At 40.1% G+C, this 24,738-nt stretch overlaps 2 protein-coding genes across 3 annotated transcripts in view; both read right to left on the bottom strand.

Moving 5' to 3' along the window:
• OCLN (occludin) overlaps nucleotides 1-906 on the bottom strand; it is a 49,606-nt gene extending 48,700 nt beyond the window's left edge. Inside the window, exons 1-2 of one of the 2 annotated variants that reach the window (XM_060235777.1) lie at nucleotides 740-906; nucleotides 391-528 (exon numbers count right to left, since the gene is read on the bottom strand). The gene's annotated coding sequence lies outside the window, so the exon portion shown is untranslated. Of the gene's footprint in view, nucleotides 1-390; nucleotides 531-739 lie in introns of those variants that run through there. The other variant, XM_060235775.1, reaches the window with a different exon arrangement.
• Nucleotides 907-13,836: 12,930 nt separating this feature from the next.
• Nucleotides 13,837-24,027, bottom strand: MARVELD2 (MARVEL domain containing 2). Its single transcript, XM_060235774.1, has 7 exons — nucleotides 23,970-24,027; nucleotides 21,867-23,027; nucleotides 20,284-20,316; nucleotides 17,470-17,609; nucleotides 16,346-16,517; nucleotides 16,112-16,162; nucleotides 13,837-15,293 (listed from the first exon to the last, which is right to left on the bottom strand). Exons 2-7 carry the CDS (start codon nucleotides 23,010-23,012, stop codon nucleotides 15,180-15,182), a joined length of 1,656 nt encoding a protein of 551 aa, XP_060091757.1. The 5' UTR covers nucleotides 23,013-23,027; nucleotides 23,970-24,027; the 3' UTR covers nucleotides 13,837-15,179.
• Between the last annotated feature and the right edge of the window lie 711 nt (nucleotides 24,028-24,738).

Raw genomic sequence — 24,738 nt, 5'->3', positions numbered from 1 at the left:
GAAAAAAGGCTCCATCTAAACTGAATCTAGACCACCAATGCTTAACCTCTTTCAACTGATCAAGATAAAGCAGGGTTCGAGGAGTATTTGCATTGAAAGCAACTCAAACCTCATTCACCTGCCGTACAACTTCATCTTGGATACATGGAAGGAGAAAAGGACTGCTTCTTTCTGTCCTCTTCCTTCGTCCGGCCGGCCAACCGACCACATACGACACGGTTCAATCACAACCCACCTCAAAGAATAACTAAACAAATTAGTCGCCCAATCAGCGTGGCTGGAGTTTACAGCCGCTTAAGTGGTTGAAACCCCAGCCGTATGCAGCCAGACTGGGCTTGGGCACAGTCAAGGGAAGCCAGTACGGGAAATCCCATTCGCGACGAAACTTACCTTGGAGCCGGGACGAGAGTTTTCTCCCAACCTGTTCAATCGCTCTTAAAGAAATTGCATCTCTTTCTTCTCCTCCTCCAGCAACAAAAGACGCTCACGCCACACCCAGCTGAGAGGCATGCGCACTGCCTTGCATACCTGAAGAAAGGGAGGGAGTGGGAGAGGCGACTTTACGCCCGGACCAACCGTGGCAGTCCCGGCCGGGCAGGCAACCGCCTCGCTTGGAATGCGCGCAGGGGGAGGTGCCCAGAGCGCCCCTCTATTGGCAGAGGGCCTCCCGCCAGCCCAAGGTCTGAGTGGGCCCCAGCGCAGCACTCCCGCTTGGGGAGGGGGGGAGTGACCTCTTCACCTGAAACTCGCCGGAGGGAACAAACGAACAGGTTGTGCCTGCCCTCGCTCTCTCTTTCTCTCTCTCTCTCCCCCCGGGGCGAGAGCGCGCGCTTAAAGCGGCCAGGAGCTGCTCGGAGGAAGCGGGAAGGTTCCGCTCGGGCCATGCTTCGCCGACTCAGTGCAGCCGCAAGCAGGGGTGATCGGTGGGTTTTTGCAGAAGCGCTTAAGCAACTTCCAGACTGAGCATTTATTCCAACTAAGGTTTTTGCGAGCTGTTTCGCAAGCAGGTGCATAAAAGCGCATATCGGTCGGGCATCGAATGAATGTACTCTTCCTGTATCTCTGACTGGAAATAGCTCTGAATGACAAACGCTGGAATAACTTTTGTTTACTCCGGAAGATGCTAGTAGATTCTTCTTTTATTTTGCTATTGTAGACTGACACGGTTAACCTTGTTCTTCAAGAATCAACGGGGGGGCGGGGGGGAGGAGAAAGGGAAGCAATCTTTTCCCCACTGGAATTTTCTTTATGGAGCTCTCTACATTTCTTTACAACTTTGGGGACAAAGGAATGTTTCTTCAATATTAAAACATATTTCCATTGTTCATGGGAGTAAAATTTTAATATAATCAATATAATGTTAATTAAACAACAGCTCCATCCTAAACATGTGGTTTGAACACAGCACTAACAGAGAACATCTGAGCAGGTGCAGAGGGTCTTTCATCTCTCCTGACTGACCTCAACCTATTAACAAAAGCCCCAACATCTAGAATGGCTAATGATGGTCAGTTATTTTTAACTGCCACTTTAGTATAATGTATTCAATTTAATATACCAGGGAAATGTAATTTTTCCATTGATCCTACCACTACTAGGATCTGTCCATTAGTCTACCCAAACCAGTCTGTGATCAGTCAAAACCCACCAAGATTCACCTGCTTGATCTGTCATAAACAACATTTGGTCTCCAGCCAGTCAAACCTGCCTCTTGACTCCACTCTGGAGCAAGTTTTTGTTTAATTAAAAGCTAGCCATCCTAACAGCTCATGTTTCAGAAAATCTCATTGAAAGCACTGGGGCTTGTGAGTTAAATGTTTTCGACTCGACATTGTTACAACATCATACCACCTTCCAAATATGAAAGTCCTCCTAACATCTAAGGGACAGGACACACAATATATATTGCTATGTCCCCACGCCACCCTCTGCTCCCCAAGTGTTGTATTTTGCTTTTCTTGCATAACTCATTTGTCAAGGAAAAATTGTATTTACCATTTTTGTAGATAAGTTTTGCAGGTTTTTATTTGCCCCCACCTAGAATAATGTTACACATTAATCATTGCATGAATCACTGGCATATTGATGTTAACTGCAGGTCAATAGACAAGGCCAAACACAAACCAGGACAGCTAAGTTCAGACATCTACTTAGCTGTAAATGTGTTAGATGGGACCTTTAAACAGCAGTGCATCTTAAATACAGTCACCTATACATTAGAGGGGTTCAATGGATGTAACTTTCTTAGAATAGAATTGCAAATCACTCAGACCTTACTCCTAAGGGCACTTCCCAAGGGAGTAAGCCTTATGGAATAATGAGAGTTACACTTGAATAGGCCTGCTCAGGTTGTATCAGTGCTACAGTTGCCCCAAGTTCAGGGGGGCTCCCTGTGCCCACTCTCTCATCCTTGTTCTCCAGAACACTGCAGAAAAAAGGTCCAGTCCAGCCCAAAGCCCAGATGTAACATAAGTGTATCGTGTGACATCCTGGTTTTTGCCAAAACTCCATGATACTAGGAAGTTTGGGGGAATGGCCAGAGCATTGCCCAACATGCATATGTCACATCTGGGGTTTTTTTGGCTAGACATTATGTCATGTTACTTCATTTCCACTCCTTGCCCTGCCCACTGGCCTGCCTCCTGAGTGCCCATTTGTCAAAGATGAGTGGAAATTCTGGATTGTATTGTACCATTTTGCTTCATTAAGCATGGCACATTCTGGCCCAGGGAGCCTTCCTCTAATAGAAGAGCCACCACAGGATACTCCCACATTTAGCTGAGCAGAGTGGTGGTATGCAATCCATTCCATTACTTTCCTGTGTGGGTCTCCCACAAGGTTGATAGCAATATAGGATCAAACCAGACTTCAAAGCTAGCTTATTGACTCTAGCACATTATTCTTCTGAACCAACAGAACCTGCTTTTTCTGGGTCACTTTCCAGGTGACAGTATGTGCTTAGAGTGTGGATAGAATGTTTTTATACTGACATGATAAACCTGACAGAAGATTGATATAATTATCAATGAGAGACAGAAGGAAAGGAAGTGTTTAGATATAATTATCAGTTAAAGTGCTCCTATTTAATTTAATATCTTACACATTAAAAACACCAATGAGTATCAAAATTCTTTTGTGTGTTGATGTGACAGTCACTCCTATGAGTTTGGGCGCAGAGGATAAATTATACTCAAATAGCATTTTTCACAGCAAGATGTCACCAGCTACTTGTTTTGTTTATATTGCCACACGGTGATATATTCCCAAATGCAACATTTTTAGAACATCCAGTTTCTAGCAAAGTTATCATAAGAATCAATGTCAAGTAATGGGTTGTGTTGGATAAATAGGTGCAATTATCCAACATATTTTTGATTGCTATGCATGCAATGGTACACAGTGATGAAGTAGGTAATAAAGGATGATAAAAGGTGATAAATTAAATTTTATTTTTTATATGTCTGTACCGCGTTACTCTGTACCTGAGTATATTGTGAACTGTACCACAGGTGGTGGCTTGGGCCCACCTGTTTGATATGTGCACATTGACTTTGTTGACTCTGCTGAAATTTTAGTTAGCCATCATTTACTAATTAATTTGGCTTTTAGGTTTTTAATTCAAATGTGAAATTGTTTTATCTGTTTTATCAGCTTACCGTAACCCGCTCTCAGCCCACTTGCAGGGGAGGGTGGGATAGAAATCCCAACAAATACGTTAATTAGGGGACTTTTAACAGACAGAAACCAAAACCTCAAGTAAAAATAGAAAGAGTAAAACAGACATATTAAGACTTAAAACACAGCACTAGAAGTTTTTAAATCCACAGCCTCAAAACAGCAAACATAACAGCTCAAAACAACTGTACAGAGTCTGGAAACCTAATCCTTATGGTCACTTTTCTTAGGACTTTTAACAAATAGTTCCAAGTAGGATTCTGATTAGATCTGTTTAAGGTTGCTCACTGAGAGACATGATAATAAAAACAAGTGTTACAAGTTTTTTAAAAAAATTCTTACAAATATTTTAAAACTACAATAAAATATAAATATTATATTTTTGAACATTATCAAAAATAGGATATCAATATTGCCCTTCTTGTTTTTCACATATTAAACTTGTAACTGTCTGATTATTCCTCTTCTTTGTACTTTACCATTCAAAATGTAATAAAAATTAATTTAAAATGAGCACTTTCATAGTTAACAAGTGCAGTTCAAAGGTGGACAGAACACATTAAAATGCTGTGGAATATTTTTTTATTGGCTCAAACACCAGTGATATAATACTGCATCCATTATAAAATACCTATTCTGTTTAGGAGGACCATTCAGTGTATGTGCGGTCAAGTGGAATCTCTAGATGAAAGCAACTAATTCAAACAGTAGTGTGCTGGGGAAGGAGCCAGCACTCTTGTTTAGACTACAGTTACCTCATTCTGAGCACAGGAAAACAAAGCCACATCCAGGGATGAAAGCATTCTTCTTTCCTAGTAAGCTGGGCCACTGTTTTTGACAATGCTGAAACAATATTTTTGCCATAATTTACTATCAAATGCAATATACCTAATTGTTTACATTAAATCATTCATGTTTGAATAACATGGGTCCTAGTGTACACACAGATGTAGATTTTCTTTTTACTAGCCCCTGCCATTTAACAGCAACTGAGATTTTTGCCACGAAGGCTTTTGCTGATAGAAGCTTAACTTGTAGGTTACTCCAGATCAAGATATTTGTATTAAAGGTACAGAGGAATCCAGAATCCCCCCACCCCTTTCATACCTTGCCAGGTTCTTTTGTAGCACATTTGGCACAATTTTCTCTTCAATGTATATGTTAAAGCTCCAGGTGTGAGTATGGCTTTGTGACCACACAGTCCTCTATCTTCAAAGCTCCCTGGCCTGTTAGAATTTCACTTCTTCCTGGTCTTTAACAGCAGCTACTGTGAATAATATTAGCAAATTAAGTTTACTCTGTCATCACCTTTAAACTGATATTTTTTTTATGTCAGCTGTTGTTAAAAGCACATGAGCCCAGCCTCCAAAATTGGACTTTTACTCTTTACATCCTGCTCCTGAACAGCTTGGCTTGTACTTTAACTCTCTGTGTCTTCCTCTGTTCAATTAATTTATCAAGAGTTTTCCTTGTTACTGGAACCATATAAGGTTTAAATGCTAGCAAAACTGATCTGTTACTCCCTGAGTAACTAAGTAGAGGATCTCTCAAAACTTCATACACCAGCTTAATTCTCTAGTACTCCTGAATTTGATGTTTTTGTTGTTGTTCAGTCGCACAGTCAAGTCCAACTCTTTGCAACCCCATGGACAAAGTCACACCAGGCCCTCCTGCATTCCATCATCCTCCGAAGTTTGCTCAAATTCATGTTAGTTACATGTTAGTTACATCAGTTACACTATTCAGCCACCTCACCTTTTGCCATCCCCTTTTTCTTTTGCCTTCTGTCTTTCCCATCATCAGGGTCTTCTCCAGTGAGCCCTTCTCATTTGGTGGCCAAAGTATTTGAGCTTCAGATTCAGCATCTGACCTTCCAGGGAACAGTCTAGGTTGATTTCCCCTAGGACTGACTGATTTGATCTTCTTGCAGTCCAAGGGGCTCTCAAGATTCTTCTCCAGCACCATAGCTCAAAAGCATCTATTCTTCTGCACTCGACCTTCCTTATGATCCAACTCTCACAGCCATACATTCCTACTGGAAATACCATCACTTTGACTATATGGACTTTTGTTGGCAGAGTGATGTCTCTACTTTTTATTATACTGCCCAGGTTCGCCATAGCTGTCCCCCCAAGGAGCAAAAGTCTTTTAATTTCATGGCTACAGTCACCATCTGCAGTGATCTTGGATCCCAGAAATGTGAAGTCTGTCACTACTTCCATGTCTTCCCCTTCTATTTGCCAAACATCTCTGAACACCTGGCCCTTTCTGACTTTTCATGCAGCACGGCATAGAATCAGTATACAAAATAAACAGAAATGCATGTTATATTAGCAACAACCTGCAACATACTAACATGCTGCCTTATACTATGCTGAATATTTGCCCAAGGTAATTAGTCTGGGTAGTTAAAAGTCCACTGAATATACCCAATGAGTTTAAAAACAACTTTGTCTTTGAACAGCAGCACCTTCCCACCACCACACAACATAGTACACGTATTATATGGGAAGGAAGGAGAGGAAGTATAATTATGTTTTGCAAAAAACCCTGTAAAGGCGGATTTTATTTTTTTGCATTTTATGCAATATAATAAGTTGTTATACAAACTTATTTTGCACATTTTATGTATTTTAATTCACACAGGCCAATGGTATAAACAGGGTCTCCTAAATTCTAAAGCAGGGATTCACAACTTTCTGAGTCTGTGGCACATTTGGAATTTAGACACAAGGTAGTGGCACAACCACAACACAGCCATCATGGGAGATGGAGCCATGAGAGGCACAGCCACACATAAAGGAAGGTCAAGTTCAGGGACTAACCACAACAAAAAAATAGGAAGAGCAGTGTAGTGGTAGCTGCCACCCTGCTTTCAAAACATAACTCCTTTAACTCTCAGAATAAATATGTTTATGTCTTTCATATTTCTCCTCTGTACTTACAGGGACCTATAATGAGTTCAGACATGCTCATTCTCCATTATTTAATTGCATTCAAAATGAATTATTGGCAGGTACTGAAGAAAAGTCTTTCCTCCCAGTCCACAATCTGAACTAAAAATATCACTTGCTTGGATTTTCACACACAATTTTTCTCCATCATGATCATTTTACTTAAGAGTAAAGTAAATGATTAATGTCAGCAGAATCAGACTATCCACAATGTCTACATATTTAGGGTATTAATCAAGCTTGTACAAAAACATGACTTTGTAAATTAGTCCCCAAAACCTAATATTGGCAGGGCACGCTCTATGAGGTGCGGAATGTTGATAATAATTTAAAGGGGGACAGGACCAGAGACCAGGGAAAATTGTTCAACCTTGTGAAAGCTTATCTCATGGAAAGGGAGACCGGATCTTTTGTGTGTGAGGTGGGAAGATAGTTGAGGTATTCCAAGTAATTTACATATGATAACCTCACCGCCCATGATTCTTCAGTCCCCAACTTGTTCTAATTCCTTCATTATTAATGTTATCAAAAGGCAGCAAAACAGGAGAACCTGCAGTCAAGATTGCAGTTTCTGCATATTTGAGAATAATTTATAGTGATGCAAAAAATATTTTTATTAATTTATTTGATTAAATTTCTATCTCACCCTTTCCATGTGTGGGTTCAGGGCAGTTACAACAAAAATATAACCTTGGATACTGGGGGAAAAACCTCCCCTCAACAAATTAAAACACATTCTAGTAAAGTTTAACTATGCTAAGTGTTCTTGGATTACCTAGTTAGTTCAAGAGAGCCAAAGAGGCAGATTGGCCTGTTCAAGCCCAAGGAGAGGGAAATCTAGGTGGTGGGGAAAAAAAATTCCAATTTTGTTTTATCCCCAGTCAGCCCCTAATTTGTATAATCTAGTTTAAATAGAAAAAAAAGAGACACACATTTCTGGGCTTCATTCTGCTACAAATTTGTTCCATGTGCCAAGAACTGAAACAAAACCATTACCTTCTTAAGATATAAATATTAATCCCTGTATTGGGCTGTCAATTCTCAAGTGAGAAAAACACGGCACACCAAATGTTGCAATATAAGTGCAAAACACTCTTTTACTCGACCACTTTATCACTGCAATTCTTACATGTCCTTCAAAGCAAATAAACAGTGTTTAACAGAAACTCAAAACTTTAAATGTTGCCAGGTATGAAAATCTGCTGTTGTCTTTCTGTTGAGACACACAGATAGCCCGGCTATTCCTCTTTGAAGAGTAATTCAACAGGTGTAGTGGCAGCAACATGAATCCTAGGTTCAAGTTCGTGTTTCCTTACCACTTCCTCTGGCCGCTATTTTTACACTCCAGAACCCATGCTTAGGCAACAGCTCACAGTCATCTTATCAGTATGCACAAACAGTTCGTGGAAGACAACAGCAGATTTTCATACCTGGCAACATTCAAAGTTTTGAGTTTCTACTAAGGACTATTTACTTGCTTTGAAGGACATTTAAGAATTATAGTGAAAGTGGTTGAGTAAAAGGGTGTTTTGCACTTATATTGCAACATTTGGTGCGCGGTGTTTTTCTTGCTTTGCCTAAACTCCACACTGCAAGTTTCCTTATTTACCGAATTCTCAAGTGAGGGCAGGGAATTCCTCAGTTTGGAGCCCCCCCCCAATTTCAGGGTCATCAGAAAGCAGGGGTGGGGGGGAATGTCTGCTGTACACTCCATTATTCCCTATGGAAACTGATTCCCATAGGGTATAATGGAGAATTGATCTGTGGGTATCTGGGGATCCGGAGGGAGCTGTTTTTTGAGGTAGAGGCGCCAATTTTTCAGCATAGCATCCAGTGTCTCTCCCCAAAATATCCTCCAAGTTTCAAAAGGATTGGACTGGGGGGGGGTCCAATTCTATGAGCCCAAAAAGAAGGAAACATATGGAGCAGAGGTCCATCAGTGGCTATTAGCCACAGAGTATTGTTGTAACTCTCTTTCTGGGGCAAGTGATGTTCTGTATTCTTGGTACTTGGGAGGGGCAACAGTGTGAAGACCTCTAGTGTCCTGGCCCCACTGATGGACCTCCTGATGGAACCTGGGTTTTTTGGCCACTGTGTGACACAGAGTGTTGGACTGGATGGGCCACTGGCCTGATCCAACATGGCTTCTCTTATGTTCTTATGTGCCCATATCCTTCATTATTTCCAATAGAAGGGAAGAATTTAAAGGTGTGCAGTCCCTTTAAATGTGATGGCCAGAATTCTCTTTGGAGTTCAATCATGATTGTTATAACCTTACTCCTGGCTCCAACCCCAATGTATCCTGGTTCAACCCCCAAAGTCCCCAGTTATTTCTTGAATTGGACTTGGCAACCCTAAGAGAGCAAGATTTGAGTTTAGTAGCACCTTAAAGATCAACAAGATTTCCAGAATATAAGCTTTCAAGAGTAAAAGCTCCCTTTGCCATAAACCTATGACTCTCACAAAGCTTATACTCTATGCTTGCTGAGGAACCCTAACATCCCTAGTATCTGACAGGACTTTTATTTTCCTGGCAAGTCACAGTGGATTTATGTCAACCCCTCATGGGGTTTCCAAGGCAAGAAACATTAAGAGATGGTTTACCATTGCCTGCCTCTGCATTGTGCCCCCCTGCCCCGGACAGTCTTCCATCCAAAGGCTGACCCTGCTTAACTTCTAAAATATAAGGAGAGTGGGCTAGCTGGGATATCCAGGTCAGGGCAACAGTAGGACTATTAGAATGTAAATACAATTAGCTTAACAACATAATTATATGAATCTGACCTACTTACCTTCTTGCTGTGACTTTACTGGCACAAGCCATTGTATTGCTATTTCTGTTTTTAATACAATGGTGTCAGTGGGTCAGTGAACCTATTGGATCAGTTGTAACAATTATAAACTAATTGGAAATTTGATAGTATACATGCAAAATATTATCTGACCTTCAGAAATGGTGGACTTAGAGCTAAGCTTCATTTAGGTGTTCATATTAATGTAATTCATGATGAGTTAGTTAAATTGTTTTAATATACAACAGCTTTCAAAAACATTTTTGTTGGACTGATAAGATCACAAATTGAAATGGTTCATCATTATAGAAAGACTAGCAATGATTAATAGAGTGAGGCAATAAATGAAGTTTTGTTGTCACATAGTAATTTTATAAATTCTGGTGATGTCAGTTCTTGATCAGAATTTATTTTTGTGCATGAGGCGGGAAGATAGTTGAGGTTTTCGAAATCATGTATGATCACCACCACGCATGATTCTTCAGTCCCCATCTTGTCCCCTCTCCTATATACTTACATTAGAGAAACCCAGAGCTTTTTTGGTAGAAAAAGCCCAGCAGGAACTTATTTGCATATTAGGCCAAACATCCTGACACCAAGCCAGCTGGAACTGTGTTCCTGTACGTTCCTTCAAAAAAAAAAAAAAGCTCTGGATAAACCTATTATAAAATCTGTATTATTGTTAATCCCAGACTAATTTTAATTCAATGTGATATTTTGCAAACCTTCCTACTCAAGGTATGGGAAGTTGATAAATCAAGGCTGCTCTGTTATCCACACCTACTTCTGCTTCTGCTGCAGTTTCAGATCTGAAAAAATAGCAAGATTTTTTTCCTTGATGGTACACTCCAATGAAATTAATTGGTTTATATTCTTTATATAAACTGAAAGCAAACATGAGACAGTTTCAAAGGATAGCTGTATTGGTCTGCAGTAGAATGAGAATAGAGAGTAGAATGAGTAGAATGCACCAAATGAGAAGGGAGCACTCCCTGGAGAAGATCCTGATGGTAGGAAAGACAGAAGGCAAAAGAAGAAGGGGACGGCAAAAGATGAGATGACGGGATGGTGGAAGACAGGAGGGCCTGGCGTGACTTTGTCCATGGGGTCACAAAGAGTCGGACTCGACTGTGCAACTGAACAAAAAGAACAGCTGGATTCAAGTCCTGGAGAACCTTATAGAGACCAACACACTTTCTGGGGTATGAGCTTCCAGGAATCAAAGTTCCCTTCATCAGATATGAGCCCAAATAATAAGACGGTGAGAAAATGAGAGAGATGAGAGGTGGAAGAATGAGTCCAGGATCAAAATTTTTAGAAAGGTACACTAGAGGTGAGAGGTAGAGAGCCTACATCACACACACATTTTTGTCTGCTTCCACTTGAATCTATAAGAACATAAGAGAAGCCATGTTAGATCAGGCCAATGGCCTATCCAGTCCAACACTGTGTGACAGTGGCAAAAAAAATTATATATATACACACACACACACACACACTGTGGCTAATAGCCACTGATGGACCTCTGCTCCATATTTTTATCTAAACCCCTCTTGAAGGTGGCTATGCTTGTGGCCGCCACCACCTCGTGTGGCAGTGAATTCCACATGTTAAACACCCTTTGGGTGAAGAAGTACTTCCTTTTATCTGTTTTAACCTGTCTGCTCAGCAATTTCATTGAATGCCCATGAGTTCTTGTATTGTGAGAAAGGGAGAAAAGTACTTCTTTCTCTACTTTCTCCATCCCATGCATTATCTTGTAAACCTCTATCATGTCACCCCGCAGTCGACGTTTCTCCAAGCTAAAGAGTCCCAAGCGTTTCAACCTTTCTTCATAGGGAAAGTGTTCCAGCCCTTTAATCATTCTAGTTGCCCTTTTCTGGACTTTCTCCAATGCTATAATATCCTTTTTGAGGTGCGGCGACCAGAACTGCACACAATATTCCACATGAGACCGCACCATCGATTTATACAGGGGCATTATGATACTGGCTGATTTGTTTTCAATTCCCTTCCTAATAATTCCCAGCATGGCGTTGGCCTTTTTTATTGCAAACACATACTGTCTTGAAATTTTCAGTGAGTTATCTACCACGACCCCAAGATCTCTCTCTTGGTCAGTCTCTGCCAGTTCACACCCCATCAACTTGTATTTGTAGCTGGGATTCTTGGCCCCAATGTGCATTACTTTGCACTTGGCCACATTGAACCGCATCTGCCACGTTGACGCCCACTCACCCAGCCTCAACAGATCCCTTTGGAGTTCCTCACAATCCTCTCTGGTTCTCACCACCCTGAACAATTTAGTGTCATCCGCAAACTTGGCCATTTCACTGCTCACTCCCAACTCTAAATCATTTATGAACAAGTTAAAGAGCATGGGACCCAGTACCGAGCCCTGCAATTATACAACTTTATTCTAGAGGCAATAAAAGTAGCTAATTCCTGACCACTTCCAATTAAGATATCTTGTCTTCTACTGACTCCTTAACCTGAGCCTTTATTACCACATGAACAAATAATCAGTTGTGATGCTTTTCCAAAGTATGTTGCTGATCAAATCTCAATGCTGTCCGTAACATACCTCATACGGAAGAAACATATAATATATATCTGGTCTCTTTATGGACATTTTTAATACAGTCACTATGACTTGTCCATGCTGGTTCCTGAAATAATGTATGGACCATGTAAATGAGTCTTTAGTGCCCATTATAAATTTGCTGACTCAGGGTATCTCCTCTTAGCCATTTTAAGAGGTGGTCATCCACTCACTACTTAAGAAACAGTAAACAGAAAAACAATGTGACCAATTAGTATCCAGCCTCTAATATGCTGTTTCTAGGCAATGTGATTGAGACAGCAGTGGTTGACCAAGTCCAGGTGTTCTTGGCTAACACTGTTCTGGATCCTTTACAGCCTAGTTTCAGGCTGTGTTATGGAACAGAGGTGGCACTGGTGGCCTTAGTGAATGATCATCTCCACATGACATGGTGGACCCTGCCATGCTTAGAGGCAGCACTGGGGGGGGGGATACTTCTGATTGGCTGACCAAACTCAATTAATTGCTCTATGTAATCTATGTAGGAAATGTAATTTGTGGTTCTTAAATTGTATATCATTAAAAAAAAAACCTAACACACACATGTGAATGTTAACACAAATTACAAAATACTAATCAACACTGCACTGTATGCATTAATAAAGATTCAAAATGCATTATACATATCCAAGGAAAGTCTCAACAACAAAATGAGCAGCAAGATACATATATTTTTCATACAATTATATTTACATATATGGTGGTATAAAATATGCTGTTTATACATCCACCCTAATCTATTGCACAACAGATAATACAGCATAGAACAAACAACTGGAAGCTGGTATTATATCCTGTTTCAAGATTTGCCACATCATAAGAATGCAAGATTTAAGTCAGATGAGTTTCCCCGTTAAAAAGGTTCTCTATGATAGTAATAACAGCTTCTGATGAATACATGGGCTCACCCCCACAAAACAAAATGTCTAACTTTTTGAAGCCTCCACTAGATTGGCCTGCCTAGTGCTGCCAGCCTGATTAGGCAATACTGACTTTGATGGACCAAGGGTCTGATTGAGTATAAGGCAGCTTCATGTGTTCACGTGCTCCCGTGCTTCTATCATTCTGCAAACTATGCACAACAGGACTGTTTAGGATGATTTTTTAAAAAGGTGACAGGGCTCTTTTATAACAGAATGTTCAGGAAGGTGCTTTTATAAAAGGAATGGAACTATGAATTTTATATATATTATATATATATATATATATATATATCATCAGTTAGATGTACATAGTATCCTACTCATGCCAATTTGTTTTTATGCTTATGTAATACAATTTTCTGCATGTTTAACAAAGTCCAACACTATATATTTCAAGACTGCTGTAATTCCTAGCCCTATAATTGTATTGACTTATACTGTGTAATCTACCTTGATACTCAGTGGGAAAGATGGGCCATAAGTAAAATAAAATACAATAGTACATAGAGTGCACTACACAGGGCTGGATCGGGGGGGGGGGGAGCAGAGGGGGGTGCTTGCCCCGGGCGCCAAAGGAGGGGGGTGCCAAATTGGGTATGGAGTCCATTATATTCTATGGGATTGTAAAACAGAATGGCCCATAAGGGGGTGCCATTTTTTAATTTTGCCCCTTTCAAAAAACATGTAGATCCGGTCCTGGCACTACATGTTATTACAATGCATTAATTGTTATTCTGGACTCTTTCCATGTTTATTAAAAAACAGACCAATAGAAGTGATCTCACAGTGCTGGATTCTATAATTTATCAAAAAGTAAACTGAATGTCAACAAGAAAAAGTTCCCAGTCATCAAATTAAAAAAAAACATAACTACAATGGGTAAAAACTCGTTGTCCCAGGCTAGAGAATTTATTTAAAAGATACAGACTACAGTAAGGTAAAATGTTTGATTGCAAAATTAAGAGGCAGTGTGAACAGGCACATACTGTTCACCAAGACGTTCCCTAAAGACATATATTTCAGGGGATTTCTCATTAGTCACCTGTATCCTGCGGCAGCAATCCACATATAGAGACACATTTCTGCTGGAAAATTTGCTGATTGCTGGGGGAAGAAAACCGTCATTCAACCCACCTTCCTCATCAAAGATTACGGTACTACAAGAACTGACAGAATCACAATTAAACATTTAGTGATACAAATAGAAATCTTCTGCAGCAGCATCCTATATGCTTAGTATCAGAAAAACAATATTCTTGAAGAGAGATGTCTCTCCAACTCTCAAACAGATTATACATGTGATTGGTAACAGGATGACAATTCCCCCCCTAATTTTAAAGAGATCTGCAACATAAAAATATAGAATAACATTCAGCTAACAAACTCCATGCTAAATGTTATTTATATCATATATATGAAAATTAATCTCTTCAGCTGTCATGAAAGCATATTTTTATAAAATTCAGCAGCATAAAAAATAATTAGTTGAACATTTGATCATCCTGTTCCTTTGCTATTATAGATTGTAATGTGTGTACAGAAGTAAATCCCATTCACAAAAATTTCCTTTCCACATTATTCCAGGAGTTTCCAGAACTCAATACGGCACACACACACACACAGTTCTCTACAATTAACTGAGAACAATGTATACAGAGTCAAAGGATATAAGGATAGCTCAGTTTGCTTTCACTGTCTCTCTCTACCTGATTCAGGGATGACAAGTATGAATCCAGGTACTGTCTTCCTCAAAGGATAAGGAAGGTTGCGTGATTCCGGCTGCCCATCCCTCCAAACAGATAATCAGCCTTATCAAAGCTGACAACACAGGTTATCTTCTGGATGGCTAGGAATGCCCAGTTATATGTACACAGCAGTCCTCATGCATGCATTTATGGAGAAGGGTGTGGGTCTAATAAGTTCACAGTATAGCTCTTTAATTTTAAATTCATTATTACAACCATATAAAAAAATCACAATATTATATCCAAATATGGAAATAAAAATATGTTAAAGCAACAAAGAAAGGATAAAAACTAAAACATATACATAGTAGTAGTAAGAAAACCTTATTTACACTATATTCAAAATAAAAATAGGGAAAGATTGCTTATACAGGACTCAAATAGTGGATGGTGATCAGTAAGTACTTTATCTCAAAGATGAGTATTTGTACAGCAATAACAATAAATACATTAAAAAGACAGAAACCCTTGCAGGTAAAGTTATGATGCTATGAACTATTCCAGTTCATGATTTTGTCATATTCTTGAATTCTTTGTTTTATGTGTGAAAGCTTGTTCTTCAAATATTCACAGCGTTCTTTTTTCTCCAGAAAGGCAGGATCCTGCAAAACAAAATAAATCAATATTGATTTGTGCTAGACTTTGGAACCTCAAGTTGCTAAATTACAAAAGGGTGAGAAAATTCCAATCAATTGGATTAGATGTTATTTTGGTTTGCTAAAGGTCTTTCGTCAAGATATTAGTTGCATGATGTATTATTCTTTTTTGCCCTAGAAAATAATTCATGCATAAGTGTGATGAAATCCGACTCATACAGAAACAAAACTAAATAGCCTTTTTATAAGGTTAAAAGACTGGTGGATCCTGGTCCTATCCTACAACCCTACTGAAGAGCCTTTGAAGCTCTCCTCCAGCCTAAAGATCCTTCTTCCAACTTCAGTGGCTGTTCCGTTGGAGGAAGAGCCATGTAAATTGGAGGAAAGCACCTTAGGTTGGATTCATCCTGTTCACCAAAAACGTAAAATTGAGTGAAATGCAAATTCTACACACTACTATACAAGACAGAGGAGATATATGACCGGGATCACCTGCAGGATCTGTGATTTGGATTTCCTGTAGTAGAGTCAGAAGCAGCTCCTTGTATGTATGGAATATGAATGTGAGATTGGATCCATGGTCTGGAAGGTTTCCTTAACTGTTTCTCTAAGCAAATCATATACACTCAGGTGGTTTTTCTGTATCAAAGACCCCCCAGCAATCAATACTTTACAGCACAGATATGGTCAGAATGCCAACTGAATTTGATATCTCCTATTCAGATAGATGTAGATTTAAGCTTTTTAAAGTCATGTTTTTTAAAAAAAAAAGCCTTATATAACCTGAGTGGAACTATACAATATAGGTATTTCACAGCACTTACATTCTTTTTCTTTTGATATTCTTGCAAAACGTTTGAAATTCTATTGTATTCCTATAAAGGGGGATAAAAACAATGTATAAGCATTTAAATATGACATATTAAACTATGCAAGAAATACACAGTAGAAGCATGGACATAGTACTACATCTCTATGGTTCTCCAAAAAGAAAGAGAGGTGGGGTAGTGGCATTGTCCATGATAAAGTCAAATCTGCTTATTTGTTTTGGTACTTACAAGGGTGTTTCCTGGATGCTGAGGGAGCTTCCTCATCAGAGCATCTAGCTCATCAAATTTCTTTAAGACTGCCTGAACCTCAGCAGAAAGCTCTTTATATTCAGCAAACTGATCATTAAATACAGCTTTATAGCGGTCTCTTTCCTCATCTCTCCGAATTACTGGGTATTTTCTGTAATAAAGAGTTACAGTGTTAACAGTCTGAACAAGATGCAAAGATATGCCATTTTTATGAAAATATAGTGTTTAGGATCTATGACATAAAACTGTCTCTTTAGTAGAGGAACATGCATCAGTAAGGATACACATCCTGAACTGTTTTCACCATCTTCAGCAAAGAATAACAGCTTATTCAGACATCTGAATCATTTTTCAGATTTCCCCCAGGTCATTTTTATTCTGTCTTTTATTTCATTTTAGTCCCATAGTAACCCTTTGTGGTAGTAGGTAAGGCTAAAACAGAAAGCAAGACCAACAGTGTAATCCAGAAGATAATTATACCTTCTAAATCCATTGAAATTAATGTGCTTATAAATGTGTAACTCTGCTTAGAACTGCACTTTAAAAGGCCCAAGGTAAAGAAGGCTTCAGGGATGAGTGGGAATTTGAACGAAGTCTCTCAGTCCTAGTCCAGCACTGTTTGCTGCACCACACTGGCCCTCAGTCAATGGAAGTCATTGTGCACCTCGTACATTTTATTTTAGGCCTTCTTGTAGCCTGGATGGTGTTCATCTGGCATAATGAACACAGGCCTTAGAACAGAGTGATGGACTTCCTTAGTTAATTTCAGCTCCACGATTTTGTTATTCTTTCATATTTCCTTGATAGCAGCTAATTCAAAGTCAAAGTCTAAAAGTATATTTTCTTGATAAACAGGAAATATCCATATAGGAATTCATCTTCTGCTGCACTGTACTGCACTGCACAAAACAAACTTTCTAAAAAAGGCAAGTGCAAAATTCTTTTAAACTGATAACTGTGTACATTAAAACAACAACTCAAATTATAATGAATATGTATGAACATAATTTAGTGACAAATTAATCAGTCTAAGACATTATAAGGTGGAAAGAATATCCCACACCAAGAATAAATTTCATAAGGAATGTTGCAGAGGCACTTACGCTAAGTAATCTGGCATCACTATAGGCTTGGGAATATGTCCCACTGGTATATGGCCATTGAGCAGTTCAGGTTTCATTTCCAAAGGTTTACTTTTCTTTTGGTTTTTTGCTTCTTTGGGACTATTGCCTTCCTCTTCATGCTAAATGAAAATATCAAGCTTGGTCTTAACACAATATATTTTTAAAATAGCTTTGCTCAACATAGCTAATGGACAGAAATTCATGTATGATTTCCAAACCGCTGATCTCCAAAACAATAATGGATTAATAAAGGACCAAATAATGGGTAATAAAACAATAATGGATTGATGATGAAACTACTAAGCAGCATTATGCAAGAATACCAGCATTAATAGTATATTAACCTTCCACAAATTATGAGAAAGAACATTTTGGTGGCTCTTCACTATTCTCTGCCATACACCAATACCCAAGAGGCACACCGAGTGGTTTCCACCAACTAACAACTTGACCAAAAAAAAAAAATCAGGAATATACAAACTGTAGAAGAGAAGAGAAAACAAGATTTATATCCCACCCTTCACTCAGAGTAGTTTACAGTCTCCTTTCCAGTCCCTTCCCCCTGTGAAGTAGGTAGGGCTGAGAGAGCTCTTTCAAGAACTGTTCTGCAGAGTACAGCTCTGTGAGAACTTGTGACTGACTCAAGGTCACATCAGCAGCTGCATGTGAAGTAGGGAATCAAACTCAGTTCTCCCAGATTAGAGTCTGTGCACTTAACTACTATACCAAACTGTAGGCCACCAAGGAATCATGGCTGGAAAGGGGAAGATACCATTTAACATCCCCCCCCCAACACACGCATACATTCTATATGCTCTTATGACCTTGAGCAGGATGATTTTTCTCTCCATTTTTTCATTTGCTGTCAACATTCCATTGCTTATAAAGCATTTTCAATCCTTGTCAGGCCATGAGGAACAGATGGTCTTTGGGTGCACACCTGAGGATTTTCCAAGCATGCAGAAACCTCACCATTGTTTGCAGGAGACCCTATTATACTTGTGGTATTAGCCACACAGGAGCCCTGTGGTACACAGTGGTAAGCTGCAGTATTGCAGTCCAAACTGCTCACGACCTGAGTTCGATCCTGACAGAAGCTGGGTTCAGGTAGCCAGCTCAAGATTGACTCAGCCTTCCATCCTTCCGAGGACAGTAAAATGAGTACCATAGCTTGTTGGGGTGGGGGGGGGAGCATAGATGACTGAAGAAGGCAATGGCAAACCACCCTGTAAAAAGTCTGCTGTGAAAACATCATGCTGCGATGTCACCCCAGAGAAAATGACAGGTGCTTGCACAGGAAACTACCTTTACCTTTATTATCCACACAGGCCAGCCACTACTATAATGACTGGCATATTTAACACTTCTTAAGTTACATTAATTTGATAGTATGGAAAACACAGATGTAATGGAATTATTGTATAGAAGATGTTACACTCTAAACATAATGTAAATAAAAGGTTTATTGAAAGAGTAACTATGATAGTGGGGGAAGAAAACAGAAAGAACTCTGAGTGAAATCTCACAGAAAACCTAAGGAACAAGTTGGTGGAGCAAAGCTTTCATTGTCTCTCACCATCTCCCCCACTCAGCATCTTAGTACGCATACTAAAGTTCTTCTCTGAAACTGCAGTAAAGAGGGAAGATCGGTGAAATTGCCCCACAACTTCAACAAGCTCCTGCTGCATCCAGCTCCATATGGGTAAATGCAAAAAATATTTAGTTGACACTTGGATTATGGATTCCACAAGGGACTATCAGGCTGCTGTGAAAGCCTAAGCAATAACTTTTATAATGCTAAAGTTAAATAATTAACATCTACAAAGATGACAAAGTCCAACATATAAAATTAAATAAGATGACATTATTCTCTTTTGTAGATTTCTTCTGCAGATAACAGAAAAGATTAATGAAAGTGGATAAAATATTGACACCAGAGTAACAGTTAACAACTTTCTGCATATACTTCTTATCATACTGGCATGATGTACATGTGCTACAGTATTCTGGGGTAGATTCAACAATCCTTTAAGTAGCCTTCCTCCAACTGAAAAGCCACTCAAGTTGGAGGAAGACTCTTTATACAGGCGGATGACTTTGAACTTAAGCCAGAAGGAAAGGTGGGGAAATAAATATTTTAATAAATTGTTGCATATTGTAATAAATTGGTAAACTTTGCTCAGAGGAGTGGTAGGAAAAAGGTAGGATCCACCCAACTATCAAAAAGTTTTCACCAACTACTAGATGGCAGTGGATAACTGACCAATAAGTTGTAGAGCAGAATTTCACAAATCCTTTAGCATGGCTCCTTTTTGTCAGCTCGCACTGCAGCTTTTTCTAGATGCCCAGCACAAAGAACCCCTACTCACTGGGGCACTGATGGAAATGGCATTAGCAGCCAGGCACTGCTGGCACTTCCTGTTCAAGCCCAGCAAGAAGAGAGATACTTTATCAGCTCTCATTCCTCAAGCTCCCCTTGTTGGTCAGGAGGAATGTTTTCTCTCACTTAGTTGGACTTTTGCAGAAGTATAAGCAAGGATGAGGTGCCACTTCTGCAAAAGCACAACATGAGGGAGAGAAAATATTCTGAGAGGAATAGTTGGTGGAAGTCAAACCAAATTTGTAGATTCCTACTGGAAAAAGCTATGCGTGTAAACTTTCTATGAATGTAAACCTTTCCCATGTTTTCCCAGTTATTCTGAAACTAAGGTTTCTCAGACTTCATAAGCTTCATATATTTTTGCATATATATTTATGAATATGCATATAAGAAAACACACATGCTATTCTTACCATTCTTTTGGGTTGGAAAGATTTTGTCTTCATCTAATAAAAAAATAAAATATCAACATTAAGCATGTACAATACAAAAGCAAATGTTCTTGAAATGTAATATATATGAAATTGCAATTCTAAAAAGATTATCTGTATTGAGTTAATAAGATGAGGAATCAGATAATTATTAGTACTGATGAATAAGGAAATAAATCTTGGTTATGTTCATGTAATTTTTGAACACGTAACACAAATCCAAATTTTGGTGTTGGATTCCAACGCATCTTTCAAATCCTCAAAATCTTTCACTTTTTAAAAGAAGAAGAGATTGGATTTATACCCTCCCCTTAACTCAGAGCAATTTACAATCTTATTCCCTTCCTCTTCCCACAACAGACACCTTGTGAGGTAGGTAGGGCTGAGAGACCTCTCAGATAACTGCTCTTGAGAGAACAGCTTTGAGAGAACTGGGACTGACCCAAGGTCACCTAGCTGGCTTTATGTGAAGGAGTGGGGAATCAAAACTGCTTATCCCAGATTAGAGTCCATGCACTTAACCACAACACCAAATTGGCTCTCAAGTAGTATAGAATATAGAGTTTTAGATAAAAGTAGTATACAGTTTTAGGTGTTACAGTATTTGTCAACAAAACCTTACATTTTCATATCCCAATACCAAAGCATTGAATAAACATCTATAGTAATATTTATGGCAGCAAACAATTGCTAGGGCACCTCATGGTAATCCAGCAAGCAAACTGGGTGACCAAAACAGCCCTTAAAATGGTTCCACCCTCTGACCTGATGGAGAGCCAGTGCTTTCATTCTCCCCCAGAAGCATTTCAGTGGGACACCCACCAGCTGGGCCAATGGACAAGAGGGCAGAGAGGCAGGTCACCAAGCCACCTGACTCTACCCAACAGCAGTCCTCCCTGGTTGGCCCTTGCCTCCCAGTCTTCAGTCTGGCTGACCGCACTACTCCCCCCCCCCAACAACAGGGTGAGGCATGACAACAGTTACTACTGCTAGAAGTGGAATAATGATGGTGCACAAAGCCTGATACTCACATAACTGGAAAGAAAAATGGCAAGTTAAAAAAGTCATTCACATCATGAAAAACAGTTCACTCAAAACAGGGATAGGGAGACTAGCACAATCAAGCATTCCAATTTACCAGAAACCTTTTATAATGCAAGTAAGGCTCAGTGGGTTTTCCTCACTTGTCAAACACATATTGACACCAACCAAAACTATGTATTGGGCCTGCAAGATAACTCTGGACTTTACTTATTCTGTGGTGAGCAAACTTCCATATCTGGTTGATAGCACAAAGATGCATGTCCACAAAAGGAGAGTGAATATATGATCCTCACTTAACTACAATACTTGCTGCAAGTATGCTAGTAATAATACCTAGTGCCAAGACTACACACAACTGAACATCAGTGATTATACCAATGTTAATTGATGATATATATAGATCCTAAATAATCTGATAAGTGTGTATTATTTGAGGAGAGAAACCCAAGAAAATAAGTGAATGAATGGCAGTAATTTTCAGTTTGAGTCTTGGATCACAAATAGGATATTCTGAAACTTACCTCTTGTTCCAAAAACTGCCTGTGTTTTCGTGCACTTTCATGTCTCCACAGTTTTAGGCAAATAATTGCACCAATAAGATAAATAATTGTTGTTACAAATAGGAAAATAATTCCTGCTGTCTGTCCTCCTTCTATACGGCAAAATGATGCATTCATTGGTGTGTTAAATAATGGGTAGTAGCAGAGTCCTCCTCTATTAGCATCATTTACATATACTATAGCTGCTGACATGTACAGAATAAACAATGCAACATTGATCCCAAATTCAGTTAATGGCCACCAGTGGGAATCTAGGAGAATGGTCCTATAGTACATTGACATGCCAAGTGCCAGAAGAATAATAGTCACAATCCAAGCAAGTCCCGCTACAACAAGAACAAAGGGTGTTTTAGGTCCACTGTAATAGTAGCCTCCATACATGCTGCTTGTCCCATAGCCATACGACTGCGACAAGCCATAGGCATTGTACCATTCATTGTCTTTGTGAATATAAGCTGTGACACAAGCAAACACAGCTGCCCCTAAGAGTAGTTCAACAACACCCAGGATTCTGAGCAGCCCTGCCCATGATTTCATGTAAGAGTATCTCAGATTATAAGCTTCAACTTTCTCACTGTAAGTCAGAGCTGTTTGAGTTTGCCGCCCCAAAGATCCATAAAGATCATGTGGAATCATGGCTTCAGCTTCTTTGCGTGAATTGTAGGTTCCCCCTGATCCTCCATATGGATCTTGATAAGAGCTAGGAACTGAAGCTTGTTCTGGTTGCTTTGGAGTAAGTGTGGGTGATGAGGGTGGAGAGCATTCAACTCCATCAGAAATTGCAGATACTGGTTTATTCCATTCAGGGTCATTTTTTTTCCCTTTGAAAAAGTTCTTCCACGAATCTGGAACAAATTTTCTCACTGGTTTGAGATCAGAGACCTCAGCTGGTTCTTCACTATCACTTGGATAAAATTCAGGTCCAAACGGGGGTTGCAATGGAAGAGGTGGTGGAGGAAAGGAAGCGCCATTCAGTATTTGTTCACTATCCTGAAAATCTGTTTCAGCATCTTCTTGTGAAGGGGAATCAACATACACTTCATCATAATGAACAGATCTACCATGGTGCCCTGGTCTGCGTTCAGCTGATGTGTTCCTTGAAGACATTTGCAACCTCTCCCCCTGTTTCAGAAATTAAAATAAAATGTAAGATAGAAAACTACTGTTCCTTGTATGGTTTCTGCCAAATGGCAAGGGTGGGGAGAGGAAAAAAAAATCAAGCATAACGACAAAGAAAAAACCAAGATTTCAGCCTCCAAGCCTAAACGTTTAAACCAAACAAAACTTTTTATAGTCCAATTCCAGATTCCCACTCCCACCCCCCCAGCAACAAAAAGGAAAGCGTTTACAGACTGCCTTTTCCTCAACAACCAGTAAATTCCACTTTGCCCTACATATTCCCAGTATCAGAGGCTGATTTTTCCAGTAATCACAAGATTTTGTTTTGGCACTGAATCAGCATTCAGACGTGCAAAGAAAAAAAAAAAAGCCACAAATAAACAAACAGTGCCCGCTCCCCCGTAACTTCTTCTCCTACACAAGGCAGCAACTTTGTCGCAAACGCACTTGCTACCGATATACCGTCAAGGAGAAAGAGACCTCAAAATACCTCGCGGAAATTTAGGGTCCCAGACTACAAATCCCGGGCCTTTTCGGGAGGCAGAAGGACGCCCAGATTTCTCCCCCCTCCCTTTGCTTCCTTCCCGCTTCTCTTCCCCATGCCCGGACAGGCACCTCCCTCAGGAAGCGGAGAGGAAGCCGCACTTTCGGGCGCCCCGTACGAAACAAAAGGGCAGGATTCGCTCTCACCCAGGTGAACCTTGCCCGCGCTGGTTCAGGACGAAGTCTTCCTGTCCGTCAGTCTCAGCTCGGCTCAGGAAATGGGGTAGGGCAAAATGAAATGAAATGAAATATCCAGGGAATGGCGGCAGGAAAGCCGTCCTATGGAATAGGCAGAGTCCCCCAGCAGGGTTTTTCCTGCCGGCGATAAACGTCTCTTCCACAAGTTGTGTGCTTAGATAGGCCTTCATCTCGCCCACCCGCCCTCTACAGGTAGAGACTCACCTGCCGAACCGCCCCCTCCGACTGAAAAAAGATGCCGCTGCTTCCGCTCGAGACTTTCTCTGCTGAAAGTGCCTCCGCCCCGCCTCAGAAACTTTGATCTAATTTCCCCCAACCTTGCAGGCGCTTAGAACCCCTGCTGGCGGCAGCCAGTCAACTATAGGGATCTGAGTGGCTAAAGCAATTGGGTTTGAATAGTTTTAATAGAGGGTTAGGAATGGCACACTAGAAATTTAAAAATCTTGAGAAGGCGTTATCACCAAAGCCCACCTCTTTCTCCTTTTGATTGAGGGCTCTTTACCTTCCATCTCACCTGGCCTCACCACATTTGGACTGACAAGACAGACAATACTGTTTCCATGCTTCTTGCAAGGTGAAGATGGGTATTACAGTGCCCATGCACCACCCTGGCAGAGCAAATGGCTAACCCAAGGCCAGTTTGGTGAGCCGGTTGGTGTAGTGGTTAAGTGTGCAGACTCTTATCTGGGAAAATCGTGTTTGATTCCGCATTCCTTCACTTGCACCTGCTGGAATAGCCTTGGGTTAGCCATAGCTCTGGCAGAGGTTGTCCTTGAAAGGGCAGCTGCTGTGAGAGTCCTCTCAGCCCCACCCACCTCACAGGGTGTCTGTTGTGGGGGAAGAAGATAAAGGAGATTGTGAGCTGTTCTGAGACTCTGAGTGGAGAGCAGGATATAAATCCAATATCTTCTTCAAAGTCAGACACTGCTGTGCCTATGTTCTTACATGTAAGGCTTGGACAGACTATGAGGAG

The sequence above is a fragment of the Heteronotia binoei genome, chromosome 4 (genome assembly GCF_032191835.1).
Source record: "Heteronotia binoei isolate CCM8104 ecotype False Entrance Well chromosome 4, APGP_CSIRO_Hbin_v1, whole genome shotgun sequence".
Lineage (NCBI taxonomy): Eukaryota > Metazoa > Chordata > Lepidosauria > Squamata > Gekkonidae > Heteronotia > Heteronotia binoei.
This window is presented reverse-complemented; position numbering and strand designations above follow the sequence as displayed.